The sequence below is a fragment of the Sparus aurata genome, chromosome 22 (assembly GCF_900880675.1).
Source record: "Sparus aurata chromosome 22, fSpaAur1.1, whole genome shotgun sequence".
NCBI classification, from domain to species: domain Eukaryota; kingdom Metazoa; phylum Chordata; class Actinopteri; order Spariformes; family Sparidae; genus Sparus; species Sparus aurata.
This window is the reverse complement of record NC_044208.1, coordinates 10564773-10587338: the sequence shown is the minus strand read 5'-3', so window position 1 is coordinate 10587338 and position 22566 is coordinate 10564773. Positions and strand designations below refer to the sequence as shown.

The 22566-nt window shown below is 38.3% G+C and overlaps 1 protein-coding gene across 1 annotated transcript in view; it reads left to right on the top strand.

Moving 5' to 3' along the window:
- The window catches only part of man1a1 (mannosidase, alpha, class 1A, member 1), a 160389-nt gene that overhangs the window by 61205 nt on the left and 76618 nt on the right, over positions 1 to 22566 (top strand). Inside the window, exons 3-4 of the mRNA XM_030406309.1 lie at positions 6099 to 6214; positions 17047 to 17127. Of these exons, the coding sequence (XP_030262169.1) occupies positions 6099 to 6214; positions 17047 to 17127 (197 nt within the window). The remainder of the gene's footprint in view (positions 1 to 6098; positions 6215 to 17046; positions 17128 to 22566) is intronic.

Below are 22566 nucleotides of genomic sequence, written 5' to 3'. Positions count from 1 at the left end.
GAGGGAGGTAGTTGCACCAAGCCAACGCTATTACTGCTTTTTTTTGTTGTCCAATACTAATTTTGCAGTTTCCCAAATTGTCTCTGCTAAAAGCTACGGGCTTTATTAGAAGTGTGTTGAGCTGAGCACCTACACTCATAGTGGGGGCAGAAGAATTGGAAGGTCCACTTACTAACTTCTTCTGGAGCTGTTAACTTAAACAAAAGATGACATTTTTAGCATCCTGATTTTGATGTTGGTAATCCACTGATATGTTTATAACCATCACTATTAAACCTGCATGCATGCAGGGGGTGTAAAGCAACAATAGAACATACTGAACATACTGAACATAAATGTAGATGTACTTAAAGCACATTTAAACAAATAAAGTTGGAGAACAGATTCAAAAAGGATTATTGGAGATTTATTGCTTAATCCCTGTTTTTGTCACAGGAACACACACAGTTAAACTGTTACTCTGCCTCCTGACTAAGAATTAAAATGTAATGTATACTCTTCAGCCAAAAAATAAAGTCATCTTGACACTTTGACCTCCAACAACACAATCAGCAGTGTGTTTGTGTGTGCGCGCAATAGAAAAAACAACATTGCATTTGTCATTTACTCTCAATCACTCATGTGCACTCCCACATCACAGCTTCACAGATTACAGCTCTGTCTTTGCCGCCTGATTGCGTAAAGTGAAGGTTATTTTGTTCTGAATAACCAAACAATGCATCACTCTCCTGCCTGCCTCACACACACACACACACACACACACACACACACACACACACACACACACACACACACACACACACACACGGTCAAACACACTGCAGTGTAGAAAGGAATACATCGAGTTAGCATTATTACTGACATAGCGCTTGTTCTGTACCAGCTCATACTTATCAAACTTAATACTTGATCTTCCATAGCTATATCAGGTAGGAGTGTGTGTTTGTGTGCGTTTGTCCAGTTTCAAGCACAACGTTTGCCTATGCAGGTAATGAATATAGCATGCAAAGTGTCATGCTTTTTCTTTTAATTCATCCATCACTCCCCTACTCATTTTCTGTCCGAGGAGAGAGCAGTGCCCGATGATGGAAGGAAATAAGATGGTAAACAATCAAAGAAGAAGAAAGAAGATGGAAAAAGATGGCAGGAGAGAGGAAGGATAGCAATACTGAAAAGAGAGAACTGAAAAAGCAAAAAAGATTGATGGATACCTCATTAGAGGACGAGTGATGTAGGAAGGGAACTGGATGGATTGTGTTTCGAGAGACTGATACTGTTCGTTAACGACATTTGGACCTCCACTCTCCCATTTTTGTCTGCCATCCCTCTCTCATCTGTCCTTATTCTTTGTCTGGGAACAGAAAGGTAATGATTCTTGCCTTCTGCTCCGAGGACACCAGCTCTTTCATTTTTCATCTTTCCTCCATTTCTCACTCTCCCATGTTCTACTTTATAGTGTGTGTCCAAAGGTTCGAGCACCACACACCATTCAACCCCTATTTTTTGTCAAACTCTACTTTTGTCATGTAACCATCTTTGAAGAATCTCAGGCATCACCTCTGACATGCAACACTATCATTAAATCGAGCAAAAAATTAAAACTAGAATGACACTAAGTAGAGCACATATACCTCCACCAAAACCCAACAGCCCTGATTCTTTCATCATCATCCATGCATTATTCCTTGATAGATAGGTCATTTTTCGACACATTGGTTCATCTCACAATGTAGAGAGGGGGAAAAAACTCCTGGATCCGTCCCTTTATCCGGATTTGCACCAAAAGTAAATTGGGTCTATTCTGGGCCAAGACCCATCCTTCATCCAAGTTCTGTCGAAATCCATTCTGTAGTTTTTTGGCAAAAAACAGACATTGGCCAAATTAGGCTGCTCATGATTATTTTCATTATAGATTTATCTGCCATTTTTTTACAGGATTAAAAGAGTAATCATTTGGTTTCTTAAATGTCAAAATATTGTAATTAAATCATAATCATAGTTTGCCAGAGTGATATCTTCTTGTGATTTTTTTTTTTGTCCAACCAATAGCCCTCAACCCAAAGACTCTCCATGTACAGAAATGACCAAGTAAAGCAGCAAATTCTTAAATTTAAGAAGCTGGAACCAGCAAATGTTTTTCTGTGAAAAATGACTAAAATCATTATCGATTATCAAAATAGTTGGCAGTTTTTTTTCTTTAGGTGGACTAAATCATTGCAGCCCCAAAAACTAAGACAAAGAAGCAATTTACTTCAGTGTCTTCCAATGGTGAACTCACACTGGCTGCAACAACAATAAAACAAAGAAACTGGGAGTAATTCCTTTTAACTCCCCATGTAACAAACCAACCACCACCAACAAATAGAAAATCTGTCCTCCTCTACTCTTTGTCTTTAAAGAGGCATCAGACTATGTCCTCCTCCGCTACCACTTGTGTTTCTCAGAAGCATCATAGACGCTGCCCTCTGGTTAGCCATCTGCTACTTTACCATACTCACAGTTGCAATTGGAGACAAAAACCTCAGCAGCACACACATCACCTCCAAGATCATCTGACTTTGCTCTCGCAACCTCAAGGACCAGTTTTTAGAGTCTTCCCATCTGGGCGCTGACACAAATCCTGGATCTGGTAACAAGCTGATTTTAGCAGATTTATTGGTGCCCTCTGCCATCATGGTGCTGGACAAGCTGTCTCACAAACATCAGAGGTCTTTTCGGTGAAAGGCCTCAATCTGTGATCAGTGTAATCTGTCTACTTCCAGGGTTGAAACTGACAATATTGATACATCTGTTTAGATTCTTGATTATATTTTATTCCAATAAATCACATCACAAATTCCCCAGAGCCCAAGGTGACACCTCCAAATATACTTGTTTTTTTCGACTGACAAAAATATAAAATTTGTTGCCATTTATGACAAAGGAAATTAGCAAATTTTGTTGATATTTTTTACTTGATTTGAATGTCATCTTTGTGCACAGATGTCAGGTTTTCACCACAGTCAAAAGGAAATCCAACCGTAGGCTTTACAACATAAGATAAGATATGTTCACAAATTTTGCAATATCAGGCAGTCCCTCCAGGACGTTGCGATGTCACTCTTCCTGTGAATGCTTCATGACCATGCATCTTTTGTCCAATCACAACAACAATGTTGTGCAGAATTCACAGGGATAAACAACCACAACATTGCACATGGTGTGCTTAGGTAATAATCTTTCTCACTTGTCCCGTAAAACTTGTCGGGTGGGACAACTTATACTTTTACCATTTTTGCTTTACAAGCACATAGAGATTGATGAGATTTTGCAATTCCTACCCTTGGATATACAAATGATGATATAATCTCTACTAAAACGGTGTTGTGTCATGATGCTTCTATTGATTAAAACAAGTGTCAAGGTTTCAACAAGCAGAACACTGTGGCAGATTTTTAAAGATTGAACTCAGTATGGGAAATGTATCTATTACTATATATATGACAAATAATTATGTTTTTTACCCAGACCACTGTCTCATCCGCATTTTGTTTAGAAATTCAAAAACTGTTAAGACACAGCACTTCATAAATATGTCAATGTGAAATATTCTCCTTTAAAGAAAAAACGATAATTCTGAACTTGCAACAAAAACCTTTCCTCTCTAACTTTCTTCTTCTAATATTTAGTATTAGTATTCTGGTCACTGTTCAACCATCTGTACCTCTCACATCACACACACAACACACACACACTTCACACTCAGGCACAGGAAGAGCAGTGAAGGGGAAGGAAGCACAGTGACAAGACAATGGACAGGAGAAAAGTGTCTTGTCCTCTCTTTGTCGCCCTGGAGGTTTCAATAGAGCAAACATGTGAGATGAGTGCAAAACAGGAAGTACAAGAGACTACGACAATAACTGGATCTGCTGACAGCTTCACTCACATGATAGGCTTGACAAAGCATTCAAATTCTTATCAGAAGAGAGATGTTGATGTTGTTAGCCTCCAAAGGGTTTAACTGGAAGTGAGGGTCAAAAGGTGTTTGGACACATCCGTGTGCGTATGCTACAATATGATTCATTAAGCATTCATTGTAGAATGCTAATGCCACATTTATATATCATTATCATCTGAAATTCTTACTTTCTTCTTCCAAAAGAGATTTACAAAGCCAACACATTCTTACTTCCAGTTTGTGATATACGGCAGCTTGGTCACCAGCTTTAAACTATGATGCTGGTCAAGTTATCAATGATAGATAATGAAGCTTGCTGACAAACATTTAAAATATGTTGCCAAGCAGTCATGGTTTGGTAGGTTTAGGCACCAAATCTACTTGGTTTAAGCCTGAAAACTCCTTGGTTAGGTTTAGGCCCCAAGAACTACTTGATTGAGTTGAGGCCCCAGGACTTCTTGCTTAGGTTGAGGGGCCAGAACTAAGATCTTTAACTAAACCTAACCATGTTCACACTCATAACTTGCGTCACTTAACACAACTAAAGTAAGTCATGTTTTTAATTAAGTTACATCTTTTACATACGTTAACTTCCTCTCATAACCGAAAAAGGAATCACTCTTGAATCTTGGGTTCTCCAGAGGTGAAGTCCACTGTTTGACCCATTAGACCACCCTGACTGCCCTTAACTCAGACTTTTCCTGCCCTTTATACTACTGCACTAGAGGGAAGCTTCAAGAACCCTATTTAACACAGTTTGAAGAGTGACATTGACCTTCAGATCTCTGGAACAGCAGAGTGGAGCTCTTCCCTAAATACCCGCCTTCCCATATAGGTACAGTGTCCCCTTTTTTGTAAATGTAAAATGTAAACATTAACTATCGTATAACAGCAGCAATTTCCTGAAATAGCTTTTGTATCTATGAGAATCTGCTCCACAGCTAGTAACAGTTGACCTGGTTGCTGTCTCACAGTGGTGATTTTAAAGGAGTAATAATAATTTCCCTGCACAGCACTGAGCACAGTACTGATGGACAGCAGTAGCCGGCACCTCTAGCTGATGATTCAGCATTGTGTCTAATGGAAAGCTTTTAGCTGCCTTTACATCCTCCCACAGCTTACAGAGGGATATAAACCCACAGATCCACACAGTAACAAACCAGCAGCTTTTTGGCTTTCATCTCGACTCTTCCACATCATTTTCAAACTTTTTTCTCCCCTGCCTCGGTCTGCTTTTCTATCCTTATTATTATTTTGGCGTTTTTTTCTTGAGACTGTTTTTCTTTCCAGCTTGTCCTTCTCTGTGTAGGTTGGTCGAGATACACTGATGTATTAATGTTTTTCATCTCTCTCTCTCTCTCTCTCTCTCTCTCTCTCTCTCTCTCTCTCTCTCTCTCTCTCTCTCTCTCTCTCTCTCTCTCTCTCTCTCTCTCTCTCTCTCTCTCTCTCTCTGATTGTCTTGTAACTTTCTCTACTTCCCCATCTTCCATTCTTTTTTTCTTCCCTTTTTGTGTCTTTAAGTGGTCAGATAGCTCCGAGAGATGGGATCTTGTGTTTGTAACAAGTATGTTAGGACTAAAAGCTTTGCTGAGGGCTCAGCGCAGCACGCTTAATGAATTTTTTGAGCTCCCTGGCACATACACAGACTAAGGTGTTCGAGTGGGTTTTGATTCGCGGGGGGTTTGGGTAATGACAGTGGTGAAATGATGGTTTGTGTGTCTTCCCTCCTGCTATGAGGCGAATCACTAGAGATGAGCAATACCCCCGACGTTTCATCAGCGGCGATAATCGCTGCTTCACACCATCTGTCGTGCAAAATAATTAATTCAACCTCTGAACAGAACTTTTAACTTCTGCTGTTTATTCAGTGCTTTTTTAAGTGAGGCTGCTGCTAACACCTGTTGTCATTCATTCTGATGAAAGGAATGGTACACTGAGTAACACTCTTTTAACATTTAGATGAGTTTTTGCTCATTGGGCAAAGTAAAACCTGAGGCTTTTATATTCGGCTTCCTTTCCAGCATTTTGGGGTTTTATTTAAGCAGACAGATGTTATGCAAAACACATTTTGTGAAGACACAAAAAACCTTGAAGAATGTGCATTGAGAAAGAGCCAAATTCTGTTATTTATTCCTAATCTTTCAATCTGTCTCTCTTGCAGGCAGCATAAAGGGAGCCACGATAGTGGATGCTCTGGATACCCTCTATATCATGGAAATGTTTGAAGAGTTTGATGCTGCAACTGACTGGGTGGAGAAGAACCTCGACTTTAATGTGGTAAGGACGAGCGTGAGTGACCTTGTAATGATCAGCGAGATTGATTTTGCAAAAGCCTCAACCCTCTTTCATATACAATAATGCATTCAATGGAGGCTTGAATTATTGATCCCAATGGTCATAAGGCGTCTTGAAAAACCAGCCTTTATCCATTTGGCACAACAAGAGTTCACAAGAATAATTAAGTAATAGTTAGATTAATTATAATTTCTTGTCAATCATTAACTTAAAAAATTGCGCATTGTTTTCAAAGGAGTCTGGGGCCTGTTGACAAAGAAGTATCTGTTTTGGTTACTGTTGTAAAATCTCATCAATAAAATTGAGTTCTTCTTAAATGTCGTGTTAATGTAGAAATCAGTTGATACTTTGTGTTTAAACAGCTGCTAATTGTTTGCAGGGAAGGGGACAGGAACAATTTAATGTGTACAACACTCAATACTGAATAAACGAGAAGGCACAAATTATTTAGCGCCTGCATTAACTCTTTCACAAAGTGTATAAAATGTCTCCGACCTCAACAACTTACAAAATAGCACAATTTTTCAAGGGAATCTGGGGCCAAGTTTGTCAGTGGTTCAAATAGCTGCTAAGTGTTGGCATGCAAGACACACCTTAGAAGTGGAAGACAACAGGCATGTGTAGAGGTGCTGCAACAAACTCGCACATTTTAGGAAAGAACTTAAGGTATTCCATTTGATGCCGAATTTACAAGAAGGCGCAATGATTTAAAATTTGCAGCAGCTGTTTCGGAAGATTTCTTAAGTTTCTTCTCAGTCAACTCTTCTCAAAAAAGGTTTGTTAAGGGAGTCTGCAGATATTGTGGTTACTAGTTAAATACTTACAATGTGTTCACAGACACCTGCTAACACTGGCAGGTTAAGAGAGCCAAAACACAGAATTCGCATTACAGTGAACCACATGGAACATGGTGTGTGTGTGTGTGTGTGTAATCCTTTTTGTCTGTTATTCCTAAAAGAATGTGATCACATGCAGCCCAGACCGCCTCTAAATGTGGTCCAAGTGATTGGATCGTAAATAGGTCTAGGGGGCATTAGCACATGTACTTCAGATCATTCAGGAAGGATATTAATACCAGGTCTGAACAGGGCCTAAGACAGTGACAGATAAGAACATTGTGACTGACATCTCAATAACTGAAAGTCAAATTAAACATAATTTAGCAGCTAAAGTTTAAATATAAATGACAGAAGGTCAAGGAATTTGACTTCAACTCAATTGATTATAGTTAATCATCTGGGTATGATCATCCTCCAAAGAGGAGGTGAAATTGATGCTGATCACATCTTTGATCTCTTTCCTTCCCACCAGCACTTGAATGTAACATGTAATCTAGATCACCACCTGTGCTACTGAGCTTCATCCAAATCCGTAACATTTTAAAATATGTTGCTGACAGATGCACAGGACGGAAAACATAATCTGCTTCTAACTTGCATGTAGTTTGGGGAAGGAAAACATCACCTGTTGGATGAAAGAGAAGCAGGATGGGATCTTTACTGTTGATATTAAATGATGCAAGTATTACAAGAGGAGGCAGTGTTTACTAGATACTGTTAAAGAAAACAAATGATAAATCTGTCTTCAGTATCCATCATTTGTTGTCTGCTGTCCGCTATGTGGCGAGGCTCTGTCAAAGTATCCCGCTATCACTGTTAACAATGTAAGGACTGTTTAGTTCTTATTTTAACACTAAGAAACTTGTGAGGTTGTTTTTAAAAAGCTTCTCGCCAAGATTAAACACAAGACTCCCAAGGCCCGTAAAAGTTTTATTTCAAGCTCATGAAATAAAGCAAAATGCATAATTACATTGGTCGCTTGGTGTAATTTCTTAGAGAAAGCCTGAAAGTCATGTTGGCTGTTTTATTTGGACCTTTATTGGCTGTGATTCAGGTGAACACTCTGTCTTCATGTGCATGATCTAATGTTTAAGTAGTGTTAAAGCAAAGTTTATACAGAGACGTGACAAGACAAACGGCCAGATGTCTGACTGAATCTCACCAAATGTAGGTCACTGTAAGTGAGCTGTAATACAGAAGATAAGTTATGGTTTCTTTCACTACGATGTTAGAGAGTGTATATATATATGTATACTGTGTGTGTTTGTGTGTGTTTTTTATGTAGTAAGTGTATTCCTAATAGCATGATATAAAACTAGATGTCATTTACAGTAATACAGTAAGGGCTGCAGAATTGGTAAAGACACAATCGTATTGCAGTTTTCCGACAGATGATGCCATTGCGATATGATTCAGGATCATTGGGAATGATCATTTATGCATCTTCAGCGTCATTTCATTGAAAAAATTATGATGATGTCTAGACTGCGTCCATTACAAACCTCTGCTGCACCGCAGCACTTCATTATATTGCTGTATTGTAACACATTTTTACCTTTATCAAAAAAGTTGCGGCTTCTTGCAATGTGGATATTGCTGGGCTGTGCTGGCAACAGATTACAACGCAGTTAGTGTGTCATCAAAGGTGTCGAACCTTTCTGTCTGACATGTTTTGATTAAAAGACATTTCTGTCACTGTGACTCCTCTGAATATCCTGAAAACATAAGAAATGCAAAACTTGAAATCAGAATCAATTTGATGAGTGAGATGTTACGCATGGCCACAGGAGTTGAAGAAATGTGTGTGTAGACAGGAAATGAGTGTATTGACTCTGATTCCTCTTCCACAATGTCATCAATAAAACCCAGAGGCAAAGAGCCAAAAATTCATCCAATCCATACACAAGTCCATTACTGTATACTTCTTAGTGCGAACAAACACACATACACACACACACATCCTCAAACACTGCTGGATGGATAAGGTGGAGGATGTGATTAATAGCAGTTTGCCGTTTTTCTTCCTTCCTCAGGTTTCATTATTTGTCAGTTTTTTTTTTATATGGCTACTAAGGATAAAGCTTTATTGTCTGTGTGTGAGTCTGTGTGTTTGTGTGTGTCCAATGCAAATAATGATAGACATTGGCTGTTCAAGAACTTGTATAAGTTGCTTAACTTTTACATGTACACAAACGGAGAGATAACCGGGTTGTTACATCTGACGTTAAATCAAAGAATCTCTCTCTCTGTCTTGATCTTATTTTCATATCTTTATATCATTCATTCAATCTTCTTCAAACTTGACAGGTTTGTTACTGAGCACCCAAGGACTATCCTCTTCCTCTCGTGATATCACGTGACACCAGACAGAGACCCAGAGACAAAATATAGATTAGCAAAGCGCAAGAACTTGCTTCGGTAATGCACTGCAGCGAGAAAAACAAATGCAGAACGTTAAACGAGTTTGGAGTTTTTCTTAAATTTGTTTTGTACTCTTTAGCAAGAACTGAAAGTGAGATTTTCAGGGTTTTTTAACAGTAGCATGCTAGCTAACATTAGCCTCAAAGGCTGAGAACCATTATGTGGCATAATCATCAGCTGCTCGGGGATGCCTTTCTCATTGATTGTTGGCACCTGGCTCGGAAAGTACCATTTTATTCATCTATATTTTCAATTGTAAATATAAAACGACAGCTTTGATGAGCTTGTGAGCAGTTCAGGAGGCTTAAGACAGGATCTGTAAACCCCTCGCATTACTAGATGAACAGCATGTTTTGAACGCAGTAGTTTCAGTTAATTGAAAGGTGCAAAAAAGCTGTTGGGATCTTCATGTTTAGCCTAATTGAGGAGTGTTGATTCACATTTAATTTAAGTGCTGCTGACAAAACCTTTTCATTTATTAATAGCAGTATTGATCTTTTAATGAAAAAATTCTTGCACTCAGGTTTAAAATCTGAAAAAAAATGTCCTCAGAAAATGTAAGGGAACAGAATTGATAAAAGGCTTTATAGATATTGTAGAAAAGTATGTTTTTCAGTGCTCGTTTCTGAAAGCCTGCTGTGCTTTTGCTGATAAGCTTAATAACATGAACATGTAGATATGTCTGAGTAAAAACACACACTTTGCCCCATTTCCTTTCATGTCTGCCTTTATTGTAGAACCAGCCTCATTAAAGTATCCCTTTTAGGAGCTGCTCATTAAGGAGAAACAGAAATAAGAGTATCGTTGTCTTCTCTACAGTAAAGTTGTGACTGCAAACATGGCCATCTTTACGGATATCAGTTTAGGTATCTCGGGACCAAAGACTATGTGTTATATGATGTTATATCCGCCTTACATGATATAACATCAAGTACAGTAGTCAACTACGCCCTCAGATTAGCTTTAATCCTCTTCACTGTTCTGTATCCAAAACTGTTGATGTTCAGTGTTGCAGCTCAATCACTTGCAGAGGTTTTCTACACCTGAATTTCCACTGCCACAGCAATCCTCTGTGCATAATCCTGCCTTATTTTCAGTATTTTCCAGCAGTCTTCCTGTCACTCAAACAGCATTGTCACAGCAGGAGGTTGTTGTTTTCTGATCTGCCGCAGTAGCATAATACTGAGACGTAAAGCTACCCTTGATACTCAGCACTTTATGCATGCGCTTTAAAGTAAGTGCTTTTTAATGGGAAAGCAGTTGTGAAACCACCACGGAAATGTCAATTTAAATCTACTTAGATTTGCTAATCTTTCCCAAATTTGTCTCAGTAAAGTTTTTCTAAATTATTATACATTTCTCCTCCTTACTTCAGAGATTTGTCTGAAAGATCACATAGACAGTGTGAGATATGACATGGAATCACATAACAAGGGGACCCCTGTCAGACTTGAATACATACATACCCCTGAATACATTAAAACCCAGGGCTCCTGACTAACTTTCCACAATGGTTGCTCTCAGGGTTGCAGATCTTTGATAATGTCATAATTAAATTTTTATACTTGGATGTCCAATTAGATTCACAATCAATTTTTTTAATTTAAAATTGATTATCGATTGATTTAATTGAAAAGGGGCACTATATATTGCATCTTTTGCTTTAGTTAATTGTGTGCTGAATCATTAGTTGGGGTCCTTAGTCTACTGAAATACAACTGGAAAGTAAGATAAATGATCTTCAGCCTTTTTACTTTAACAAGTTACAACCACCCCTGTTGCGCCTAACTTTTTCATTGAGGTGTATGAAGGTGTAATGATACATTTAATTTAAATTTCTCAACACATTATATAAATTATTTTTAACAGCAACAAAAGAGCATATACATGTTTTTATTTGTTTAAGTCAAAGCACAGGTTAAGAGAAATTGCTATGACCCAAATAGTTTGAAAAATGAATAAACAAAATTTTAGGTGCACCTTTTGTATTTCATGTGAATGGATGGGATCAGCATTCACTCCCAGGTCAAATGACTCTGCAGCAGTCACTGTCAACTTTGATGGGCAGTGATGGAAATGCAACAACTGGGTGGAAATGCTTTGCCCCTTGTCATGAACCATGCTAGATTTGTGTTAAAATTACAGCTGTGGACTTGTTGATACCTATCCATCCATATCTGTTCAAGTAGCACTCAAACATCGTTCAGTGCTTGCTTAGTTCGAGAAGAGATGCTGAAGTGAAATATATTTAAAAAGTAACCGTTGCCTTCTGTGCCTCATCTGCCTGATTGGTACTGCACATGTGCAACTCTCAACAGAGATGAGAAAGAAGCGAGATGTCTGACTCCATAGCAACTTCTGTTATCAGCTCTAGAAGAATGTGTCTCATTCAAAATGTAATTGATGATGCATTTAATGTCGTCTGGATGTAGTCTGATGAGGAATATGCTATTGTGATATGAATCACAATTGGTCAGAATTACTTTTTAGTATCACAATTTTAATTTCCACTGAAAAAACTTGATGATGTGACAGTTGTTGGGGTCTGTACTAAAAAAAACATGTTTCCTTACCTCTGGATAGCCTGATTTGTAAGTCAAGACATCTCTGCAGCACTACAGTTTTTCATTTTAATGCTGTTTTATCATCCATTTTATCTTTATCATACGATTGCAGCTTCTCCTATTTGGACATAGCTGCACATTAAGCTTATGACAATATTTCGATTAACTTCACAACTCCGGTTTTCAGATAAATCCCGACACAGAAAGGGAGAAAAGTAATTCAAAGAGACAAAGGTTTGTTAAACAAATAAAGGGGACTGTTTGAGACTTATGAATACAGAAGTAATGACAGTAGCCAGGAGTGTTTGTCGCCAAGGAATAACAGATAGAGAAAAGGAAGGAGTTAAAATATAATTTATGTTTTTATGCAACATGTCTACATCAATACAACTGTCCCTGAGCAAAGTACAAAGGTTCAGCGGGATGGACTTGTCAGCGAACTAACACACAATAAACTGACAGCAGTGGCCGGTGGAGGAAACGCTTCAGCCATATTTCTGTGCTCCTTGTAACTGCTGTGTAAACTGTTTTGCTCAGGAACTGTGGGGCATCGACTAATGGTTCATACCCTCTCTATGCACCAATAGCTGCTGGCTAAGGAGTAAATTGTGCAACCATTATGGCACAAAAATATGATGTAGTGGGAGGTTTTTACTAGATTTTACTGAATTTAATTTAATAGATCTGGCGCTTGTGAACTCAGCCAATGCCACATGAGCCAGGGGAAATTTAGTCGGCTGTATTCAGCGTGTAATGTTTTCTTAAATGATTTTTCTTGTTCTATAGCAGCAATATATTTTCCTCCATACTTAAACAATTACTGGACATTGCACCAGTCCATTTCATCTTGAGGAGTGTGAATCTTTCTGACAGTTGGATATGCATCTAGATACACGGCCCACGATCCAATGCAAATGTGTTAAGTTACAGTGCACTGTGATCTGAAGCCAGACTGATGCCGTGTGATTCAGCCATTCAGATTTGATGTTGCTCTTGTTTGATAATGGAATTGTAACATAATTTTCTTCACACTACGTTTCAAAATAGGAAATTTGTCTTCTACCATACGAACAGTCGAAAACATGACTGATGCACTGCTTTATTGTTTCTGTCATTATCAATTAATCTGCTGATTAGGGATGCAAATTTTAAGTGATTTCTTTAGACAGTCAGCAGCTATAACAATTAATTATCAGTTTATTACCAATAAATATATGAAATATGTTGGATATTTATATAGAAAAACAGTTTTAACCACTGATATGATCTATATCCGATGCAAAGTCAGAGTTGGCTAAATTAGGAGTTAAAAGAACAGAGAAAGTAAACCCGAAGTTACTTGAATCATTGGCTCAAACTAACACAAAAAGGACTTTATTTTAATCCAGACGTGATGCAGACAACAACATTATAGTTAGGCAGCCTAACTTGGGCTATAATAAAAACAAGTACCTAATGAGTATCCTTTAGAACCTTTATTAACCGTCTCTAATTTTACTGTTTACCCCATGTTGTGAGCAAAATTACTGCGCTTGTTGGAATATTACATTCATTAGACCCCAGTTGCTAGCTTGCATTAACAGGTGCCAGCAGCTAGCTAGGTAAACTTGACAGAGCCGTCTGAAGCCCCCTCAGACCTGCTGTCCACACTCCTAGGCAAAACGCTACTTTACGTCCTTGTCATGTGGCCCACTGACTCCAAACCAGTAGTATAAGCAGAGGTATTTGAATGAGATAGATTCAACAAATACATATCTGCATTGTGCCACTTAAATTTATTTTTTTTTTGCTTATGCTTATGATAAATATCAAAGAAATTTAAGATGAAAATTAACACAAATTATGAACTTTGCTTCTGCCCAGTTCAAGGCACATTTGTACAATGATCTGGTCTAAACCAATGCCTTGAATCTGTTGATTGTTATGTCATTTGTAAGAATGAGACATCATTTTGTAAGTCTCAATCTGTCACTTTTCTTTTTTTTTTTTTTTTTTTTTTTTTAAATCTCACCAGTAGTCACCATTTAAAGGGTTATTTTTCAAAATTTTCTTCTGGGGGGGCATACCCCTAGACCCCCTAGTGTTGCTCAGTTACTGACTCTGCTGCTACAAAAAAATCTAGGGGAAACACTGCATTATCTAATGCCAGTGTACCAGTAGTGATGTATTTGATAAGCAATTATTTCTCTCTGGTGGTTGGTACATACATTTTTAGGTTAGATTCAATTCCTAACAACAATTAATGATTAAAATCTCTACTGCCAATTACTTTCAGGATTAATCAATTAATAGTTCAGTCTTAAAAAGGTTAAAACAACCTGTACAAAAATGTTTGTCACAAGTTCAAAGTGACGTCTTCAAATTGCCTTCTTTGTTTAACCAACAGTCCAAAACGCAGACACTGCATTTATGGGACTGGTTTTTTGGGGGGGGTTTCTGACACAAACATTTTTGATGAAGGAGAGAGTGACTTCAGTCTCTCTCAGCTATTTTTATTGCAATGACTGGAACAGTGTTATTTGCCTGCATCACAAAACCTGAGAAAATGTGACTGTAGCTCCAACACCTCCCTCAGTGTCCCACTGCTGGAGCCCAGGCAGGTCACAGCCATTTATTTCTACAAGCAGCTAAGCAGCACTTTTAAATCTATTTAAAGAGAAAGAGCAAGAGTACAGGGTTTATAGCACTCGAGAGACATCCTCTGTCACAACTCAAATAGTCTGAAACAAAACTGAAGATCACAAGCCATAAAGAGTAAGATGGGGAAAAAGGAAACTCAACATTTCCTGTCATCAGAACAATATAGGTAGAAGCTTGTTGCTGTTTTTAGCGCAAAGAGCAACAACACAGTTTGTCCGGTGACGCAACAAGATCATAAGATAACACTTTGATCTACAGAGGCCTACTCAGGTCATTATCTCATCGTCTCATCTCGCTGTAGTGCTTAATTAGTTCTCCGCGAGAAAAAGGCCATGCTTAGTCAGATTTGTGTAGGGACATTAATATTACAACATCAGAAGACTTGATCCCTCTTCAGCCAACTTTGTCCGAACCTTGTACAGGAGAGAGATAACGTCACACAACTGCTGACTCAGAGGGTCATTGTCCAACACTTGAATTAGTGACGACTGCTAAAGGAAGCCACAAACACTGCAGGAAATTTTTGCTCAAAAGTTCCATATTCAGAACAAGCAAAACTACTACTTGTTCATTCCAATATATTGCACTATTTTCACTCTTAGCCCATTCCAACTGCACTGCTAATAGACAGCAGGCAGTAGGAAGATATGATATTGTCCTTTTTCATTTCAGTTGCCTGTGTGTTGTGGAGGAAACGGTTCAGTTTTAATTAGGACGAATTAGCTAGACAATCTGACTACTCAATCAGGCATTCAGACTTGGGGAAAAATGACGGGACAAATTCTGGCTGGCATATAATTTGTTTTTCTACAGGACAGAGTCTATTGTCCTATCTCTGGGTGACAGCAGTGACTTATGAGAGCTGTCAGTCAAGCACAAAAACTTCCTCTAACTCAAGAATCTGTTCACAAAGACGTGAAGAGACGGAGCGAGACAGTGAGATGAGGCTTCATTGTTCTGCTGCTGAGACAAATGGCTTTACAAACTTGCAGTTTTTGTTATTATTTGTCCCATTTCCTCAAAATGGTCTAGAAATAGAGGCATTGTATTTTTAGATGCAGCACACTTTATCACTGCCGTTTAAAAAAAGAATGCCTTAATACCACACATTTCCTTAAAGTTTGGACGCGATTTAAAGCCCTTCACTGCGTGCTGACAGATTGGAATAAGTGTGCCCAACAAGGGACTCTGTGTTTTAGCAGCAGATGTTTTGAAAAACCTAAAAACAAACTGCTGAAATTAAAAAACATTTTGCACATTCCTCAGGGAATATCTTTCAGTATCTACAGTTTTGCTCGCAACTCTTTGAGGCTATGTAAGGCACAGTGGTGCTTTGAGCTAAATGCTAACATCAGAATGCTAAAGTTAAGCAAATGCAATATTTACCGTGTTCACCATCAACACCAATATCCACCTCATTCCTAGATGTCATGATACCTTGCATGAGTTCTGATGCATCTGGTCATTTAACCCGAACTGGTAATAGGACCCTAATTCTATCATTTATTCATGATAGGTCAGCAGCTTTGTCGAGTGAATACTGCTAACACTTAAAGACAGTTATTGTGATGATGTCAGTTAGCCTAGCTCTGCCGAGCACCTCAAGTGTCATCCATAATCATTTCCCTAGTAACCCCCCCAATGAGCTCCCCAGGAAACCCTTGAATAGCTTTTTGTTATTTTAGCATGCTAGCATGAAAGACAGTACCAGTGCAACTGAGGCTGATGGGAATGTAATTTCACAGTTTGTGTACTGTAGGTGTTGCAAATCCATTAAAAGCTTGAATTTTTATTTTTCAAGGTGTAAAACATGCCTTGTTTCTCTTTAAAGTGCTTGAAACTGCTTTAAAGTTGTAACTTCATTGCCTTTGTAGTTTCTGAGTTGACATCAGACTTTCCGAGTTGTCGTTCCGACTTGAAACATTTTTCTCCCAATAGTTCTGACAGCACATGAATGCACAAAATTGTTGGAAAATGCTTTGAAAATGGTTGAATTTGACAATGGAAAAAGTTTTGGAGGAACCCAGTTATTAGTTTTTGGCCAAGTATTAGACAAATTAAAGATGATTAGTGATGGACTGACAGACATTGCCATCCCTTTATCTCGTGTGGCTAAAAAAACACAGATTCATTTGTTACTCGTTTGTGTTGTTACAACACTTGAAACACCTACAATGCAGGATAATTCTTGTGCTCATGCAGCACACGTGTCCACTGCTGAGAAAACACTATGAATAGGTGCATAATGCTGTCGTTGAGGGCATTTCTAAAATGATGCAAGAGTAGCCACTTCAAACTCTTAACCATCCATTCACTCTCCTCATGTTTCTATTCCATGTCTTTGTTGCAGAATGCAGAGGTGTCTGTGTTCGAGGTGAACATCCGGTTTGTTGGAGGTCTGCTGTCCGCCTACTACCTGTCTGGGAAAGAGGTAAGGAATAAACCAAAGATTCTTGTTGGGTTTTCTAATGCCATTATTGCAGTGGAGGAGAGCTTGAAGAGGGATTGGTTGATCTTTGCAACAGATGGTAGAGGAAAGATGATCTATGGTGGAGACTGAGTAAGGGAATACATGTTTTTATATGTTAGGAGTCTTGAGTAATATGCCCTCTAATCCATTAGTGAATGCCAAGGTAAGTTCTCTTTTCAAGTATGGGTGCCCTGTTATTGTATTTGGTTGTTATATACTTTGGTGTTAATATCAAACATACCGTGGATTAGTAGAAGATGGTCTGAAATATTGTTCTTGTTTTATGTGCAGGCTGTGCACAGGTTAAGCTACATATGAAACTCAGAAGACAGTATAATTTCTTTTGTTTTGAAGGTGTTAGAAAGAATATAAGCTCACCTAAGGTTGCCTGCAAGGTGCCTCGGATATAGAAAACTGACATTTTTTTGCTGTTGAATTCGAAAAGAGTGAAATTTTTCGAGGTGAAAGGAAAAAGAAAGGTGGAGTTCCATCAGTCTAGGGAGCCAGAATATGTTCTGAAGTGTCTGAATGCTGACAAATTATTGCTCCAGCCAGGCTTTATTCAGAAATATGAGAGAGGAGAGAGATTCCACCAGGCTTCTCATTTTACTCATAGCGCCAGTCCTGCTGTGTGAATCTGCTTAGTGACAAGAGGCTGTGAAAATGACATCAGCGGGGTATTACACTCAGATCATGTTCTACTCCAGCAAAGCAGGGATTTTGTGTTGAACCCACTTTTTTCTCAATACCTTCTCTTCTTTCTTTCTCTAATTACATGCTTCAGTCTCTTAATGAATGATAAGGCCCCCTTCAAAGAATGGATAACTCTGCACATCACCTGCAGAAAAGATTTTAAACCCCCCAAAAAACCTAATACCTGCAAAGGATATTTTTAAAAGCTGTAAAATCCTCACAGTTTCTGTTTCTAGACTGATGTCACAAGAGTGATTTCACTTTGAGCGATCCTGATCTTGATTTCTACCTTCATCTGGACTTTAAAACACATATACAGGCATACATTCTATCTACGTAACTTTTTTTTTGTACATGCATAGGATTAGATATGATCAGATTTTTTTTAAGTAAAAGATGTTTTGGGAGAGGCCAAGAAGCCATCCAGCTATCCAAAATCCTGTCTGCGAGCAAATTAAAGCTGTTAGGCTAAGTGCTTCTTGATAAGCAGAGAGAACAAGTTCAGGCAGGTGCCAGACTTGGAGTTCTGGGATAGTGTAGCCTTCTTCCAAGCACAATGAGAATTTCACTTCAGTGCTTTAGTATAACAATAAAATCAAGTGGAACATTGTCTTTTTAGTTAAGTGCTGTATGTTTGGGCTATGGTTTGAAATATGCAATAACGACAGAAATATAAACAACAATTCTTACTCAAAGAAAACATATGTATCTTAAGTGTTTTAAAGGACGGTGTTGATCTTCGTTAACGTATGCGGTCATGAAAAAAGCTGCTCCTGTAGCTTCCAGATCATCTGAACTGATAATCCTCTCAACAAGTGTGACACCAGTGGAGGTAAACTGCAGCAACTCATCATTTCTCAGCAGTCAGTCTGAACTCCATTTATTTTTTATGAGAGTCAATCAGTTCAAGACTCATGTATTTCATCAAAGCCTTGAGGGGCCCCCCTCCTTCAGCTGTGGTTCAAGGTCCCCTGAAGGATGGAGGCGGCAGATGGATGGCTGATATGTGGCCTTGGCGAAAGGCTGTTAACGGAGAAGATGACTGAATGTTGCTGGTGGTGTCCCACTGAAGGACTGTTGATGGCTGGGTGGATGCTGAAGGGGTTGTTGGGGATAAAAGAACAAACGATCACCTGTTACCAATGAAGCTGTTTACCTGTGGAATGTTCCATACAGTTGTTGTAGGATCATTTTACAAATCTCTGAACTCAAGCTTATTCCCAGGAAAACTCTAATTATGTCCATAATGGTAAAGTTTTGAACAAATTTAAACTACACACTAGTTTGCCACTGCAGGCGTCTATGTTATGATTTATTTATTGATGTTATTTTGTCTTGTTTGCACGCTTGGTCAAAGCAGTGAAATGAGATTACTGTAACAACCACGACTGTTGAGCAAATGAGACTGTCAAGAATGTACGCATGGATGATAATTAATTTAGTTTATTCATTTATTAACTTGCATTCTGAGCTGTCACATACATTTTTTGGGTCTTTATTTTTAATAAAAAGAGCACTCCAGTTTTCCACTTTTACAATCCACATTTCCACCTGTAAAACCAGTGCTATTAGCAACACACTTCTGATAAAAGCTCTTGCAGATAAGTGGAGTTGTACTGCCAGTGCATTTTGTGGGTCTGTTATTTTTATAACAAAATGGACTAATTGAACACTGGTCAGGCATTATGTAACTACCCATTTGGAGTATCTATTAGATGAGACTGTACCTGACCTCCTGAGTAGATGTCCAACCCTCAAACCCAGAGACCACTGAGCAGAGAGAGAGAGAGCGAGTCTGTCGGCTCAATAAAGAGAGAAACACAAAAGATTAGACGCCGACCTTAGAAACCACTGAGCCCCTTGACTCCTTCTGCATTCTGGCGTGTTGCTGTCTGAATTAGAAAATGGATTCACTGGAGATACAACACTTTGCTAACACGAAGCCCACTCAATATACTCCTTAATGAAAAACTGAAAACTGATTTTAGTTTTCTTTCTTTCAGTGACACATGATACCTCCTTGGATAACATAATAGTTTGCGCCCTAACATCTACTGACAAAACGTAACTTTTGACTTTTCTATGATGTGAAATATAAATCCCAGACATGGAATTAATGGAATATTATTGAAACAAGTTGTAGAGACATCAGCACAACCAAAGGAGACATTTCCATTAACTGTGTCTCATGTTGAGTAGGCATGCAATTAACAATTCATTGTCAATTCATCTGTTGATTATTTTCATGATTATTCCATTATTTGGTGAATAAAATGTCTGAAAATGGTGAAAAATGTTGTTTTCTGGTGATCAAAGCCTAAAGTTAAGTATACTGTCGAGGAGGATTAAAGTAACCTGAAAAAATTCACATTTAATAAGCAATGAATCAGCCAATCACTTTTTCTCTTAGAATGTATTCAAACCTGTTAATCAATTATTGGCACTGACAATTAATAACAAGTGCTGCCAGTGCTGAGGTATTGAGTAGAGCACAACAGATGTATTAGTTAGCTGATACTAATGGCTGATAATGGCCTATTAGAAATATATCGGTATAGCTTTAAATGTTGCCTGTAGGGGTTTTGAAGAAACTTTAATTGTGCTTGAAAAGACACTTCAAACAGCATTCGGAAACATTATAAAAAGGTTAAAATGTCTTTAATTGTTGTTAAATTGCATTCAAGTCGAAAATGAAGCACCAAAGGGAACGTTTAAGTGTGAATTCTGATGTCATTTCAAATGTTTATTTAAAGTGCAAACCATAACAATTTAGTTGTTAGTTTGTTTATAAACTCTGAAAGTAGCTTAACTGTTGTTTAAAGAGCAAGTGAAGAAAGCAGTTTAAATGGCAGCTGAAGTGTCAAAGCTGTTGAAATTAATGGATTTTAAGTGTGCTGTAAATAACTTTCAAGGCGTCGGGCTGTTTGGCTGGTTTGTACCACCTTCACTTTTATTGCCATTTCAGCAGCCTTCAACATTTACTGATCAACTGACATTTTGACTACTTTTAAGTAAATTGCCTTTATCACTTTTACTTAGTATTTTAAATGAAACTTTTCATCTAAGATTTTATATTTTGTTTAAAAACACGTCTTAATTTGATTCAACTTCCACCTGATCGAGTCAATTTTTGTTGGAAGACAGAGGTCGAGGTCCATCACCAAACCATCCTTAATGTCGTAGTCTTAGCCGAACAGGATTTTGTAGTTGTACCTACTGAAAGAGTCAAAGCGTGGTGAGAGGATTTTGAAACAGACAGAAGGAGCAGGTGAAGGAGAGGAGTCACTCCGTCTCTCCCTGTTGGTCCTAGTCTGGCTCCATCTCAAAGAAATGTGGGCCTTTGATGAAAATTTGATCAGTAAAAGTACAGCCGGTCCTGGCTGTATGCACCCCACTGGCAGGCTTTTAACGTTCCCGCCTGCATACAGATCACAGCGTGTAGCCTCTTCCATGGAAAAAAGGGAAGAAGGGAAGGACAGTAGGAAGTAAGTAAACAATGTATGGAGAGCTGAACAAAGTAAAAGGCTTCCAGTCCCCTTGCTAATCAAAGCTGAGTGCTTCAAGGATGGAAGGACGCAGGAAGGACGGACAGCAGCAAGAATGAAAGAAAGAAAAGCCAAAGAGGGAGAAAATGAAGGAGGAAACAGTGCATGAAGGAAGATATTGTAGGGAAAATACAGGAAGACCTGAAAGAAGTACGAAAGAAAGCAATGACTAATGAAAGAAAGGAGTCAAACAGATAAGTGAGGGAATCATTGAAATGGTAGATGGAAGAAAATTGAGAAAATTCTGTTCTCTATGCTAACTGTAGACACACATCTGTTCTGTTTTTCAGTTAGTTTACCAGGAAATAACCAGGAAGTTATATAATACTTGGATGAATAGTTGGATATCAATCAGACCATGACATTAGACAGCCATGCCAATTAGGGTTGACAAAAAGGCAGAAAAATGTCTTTTCAAATGAATTTTATAGTGTTTTGGGGGTTTTCTGGGGTGTTCTTGGAGCTCTTCAATCATACACAACACATTTTCCCAGCTGTGAGCAGCTCCTGTACTTCCTTTCTGCATTGAATTGTTGGGGGAATAGTGCAGATCATAGTTAGGACGATAGAAGACCCCATCGTCCATTGCCGAAAAAGGAAACGAAAGGTAGGGGAATAAAAGGCAGGAAATGGAAAGCAAAGACGATTCGAGGATAAACAAAAGAGAGGAATTGGGAAGGACCAAGCCAACAAATAAGGGAAGTTTCCCAACAAGGGTACGAATCAAGACAGGAAGCAATAAAAGCAGGGAAAGGAAGATACCTAGAAAGGAAGGAATAAGGAAATTATCAAAGGAATAGTGGAAGAAATGATTGTAAAAGGTTTGGATAAACAGACTGTTTGCTGCTGCAAATGAAGAGCACCTTGAGAAATGGGAAGATAAAATCAGAAATGTCAGAGGTGATGTTGGCATTTTGATCAGCAAAAAAAAAAAAGAAAAAATACTTACTTAATTTTGTGAAGAAGTGATTGTATTGGGTGAATTTCCAATAAAAAAATCTGACTTGCGTTTAAAATGTGTTGTTAGTCATTATAAGAGGATGTGTTCAACCTCTCTAAACCCTTGATTATAATGAACAACAGTGATGTTGCTTTATTGTGATGACAACTAATCCCAATCTTCTTTAGTTGTGTCTGATAAAAAGTAATCTGTTGATGGCGG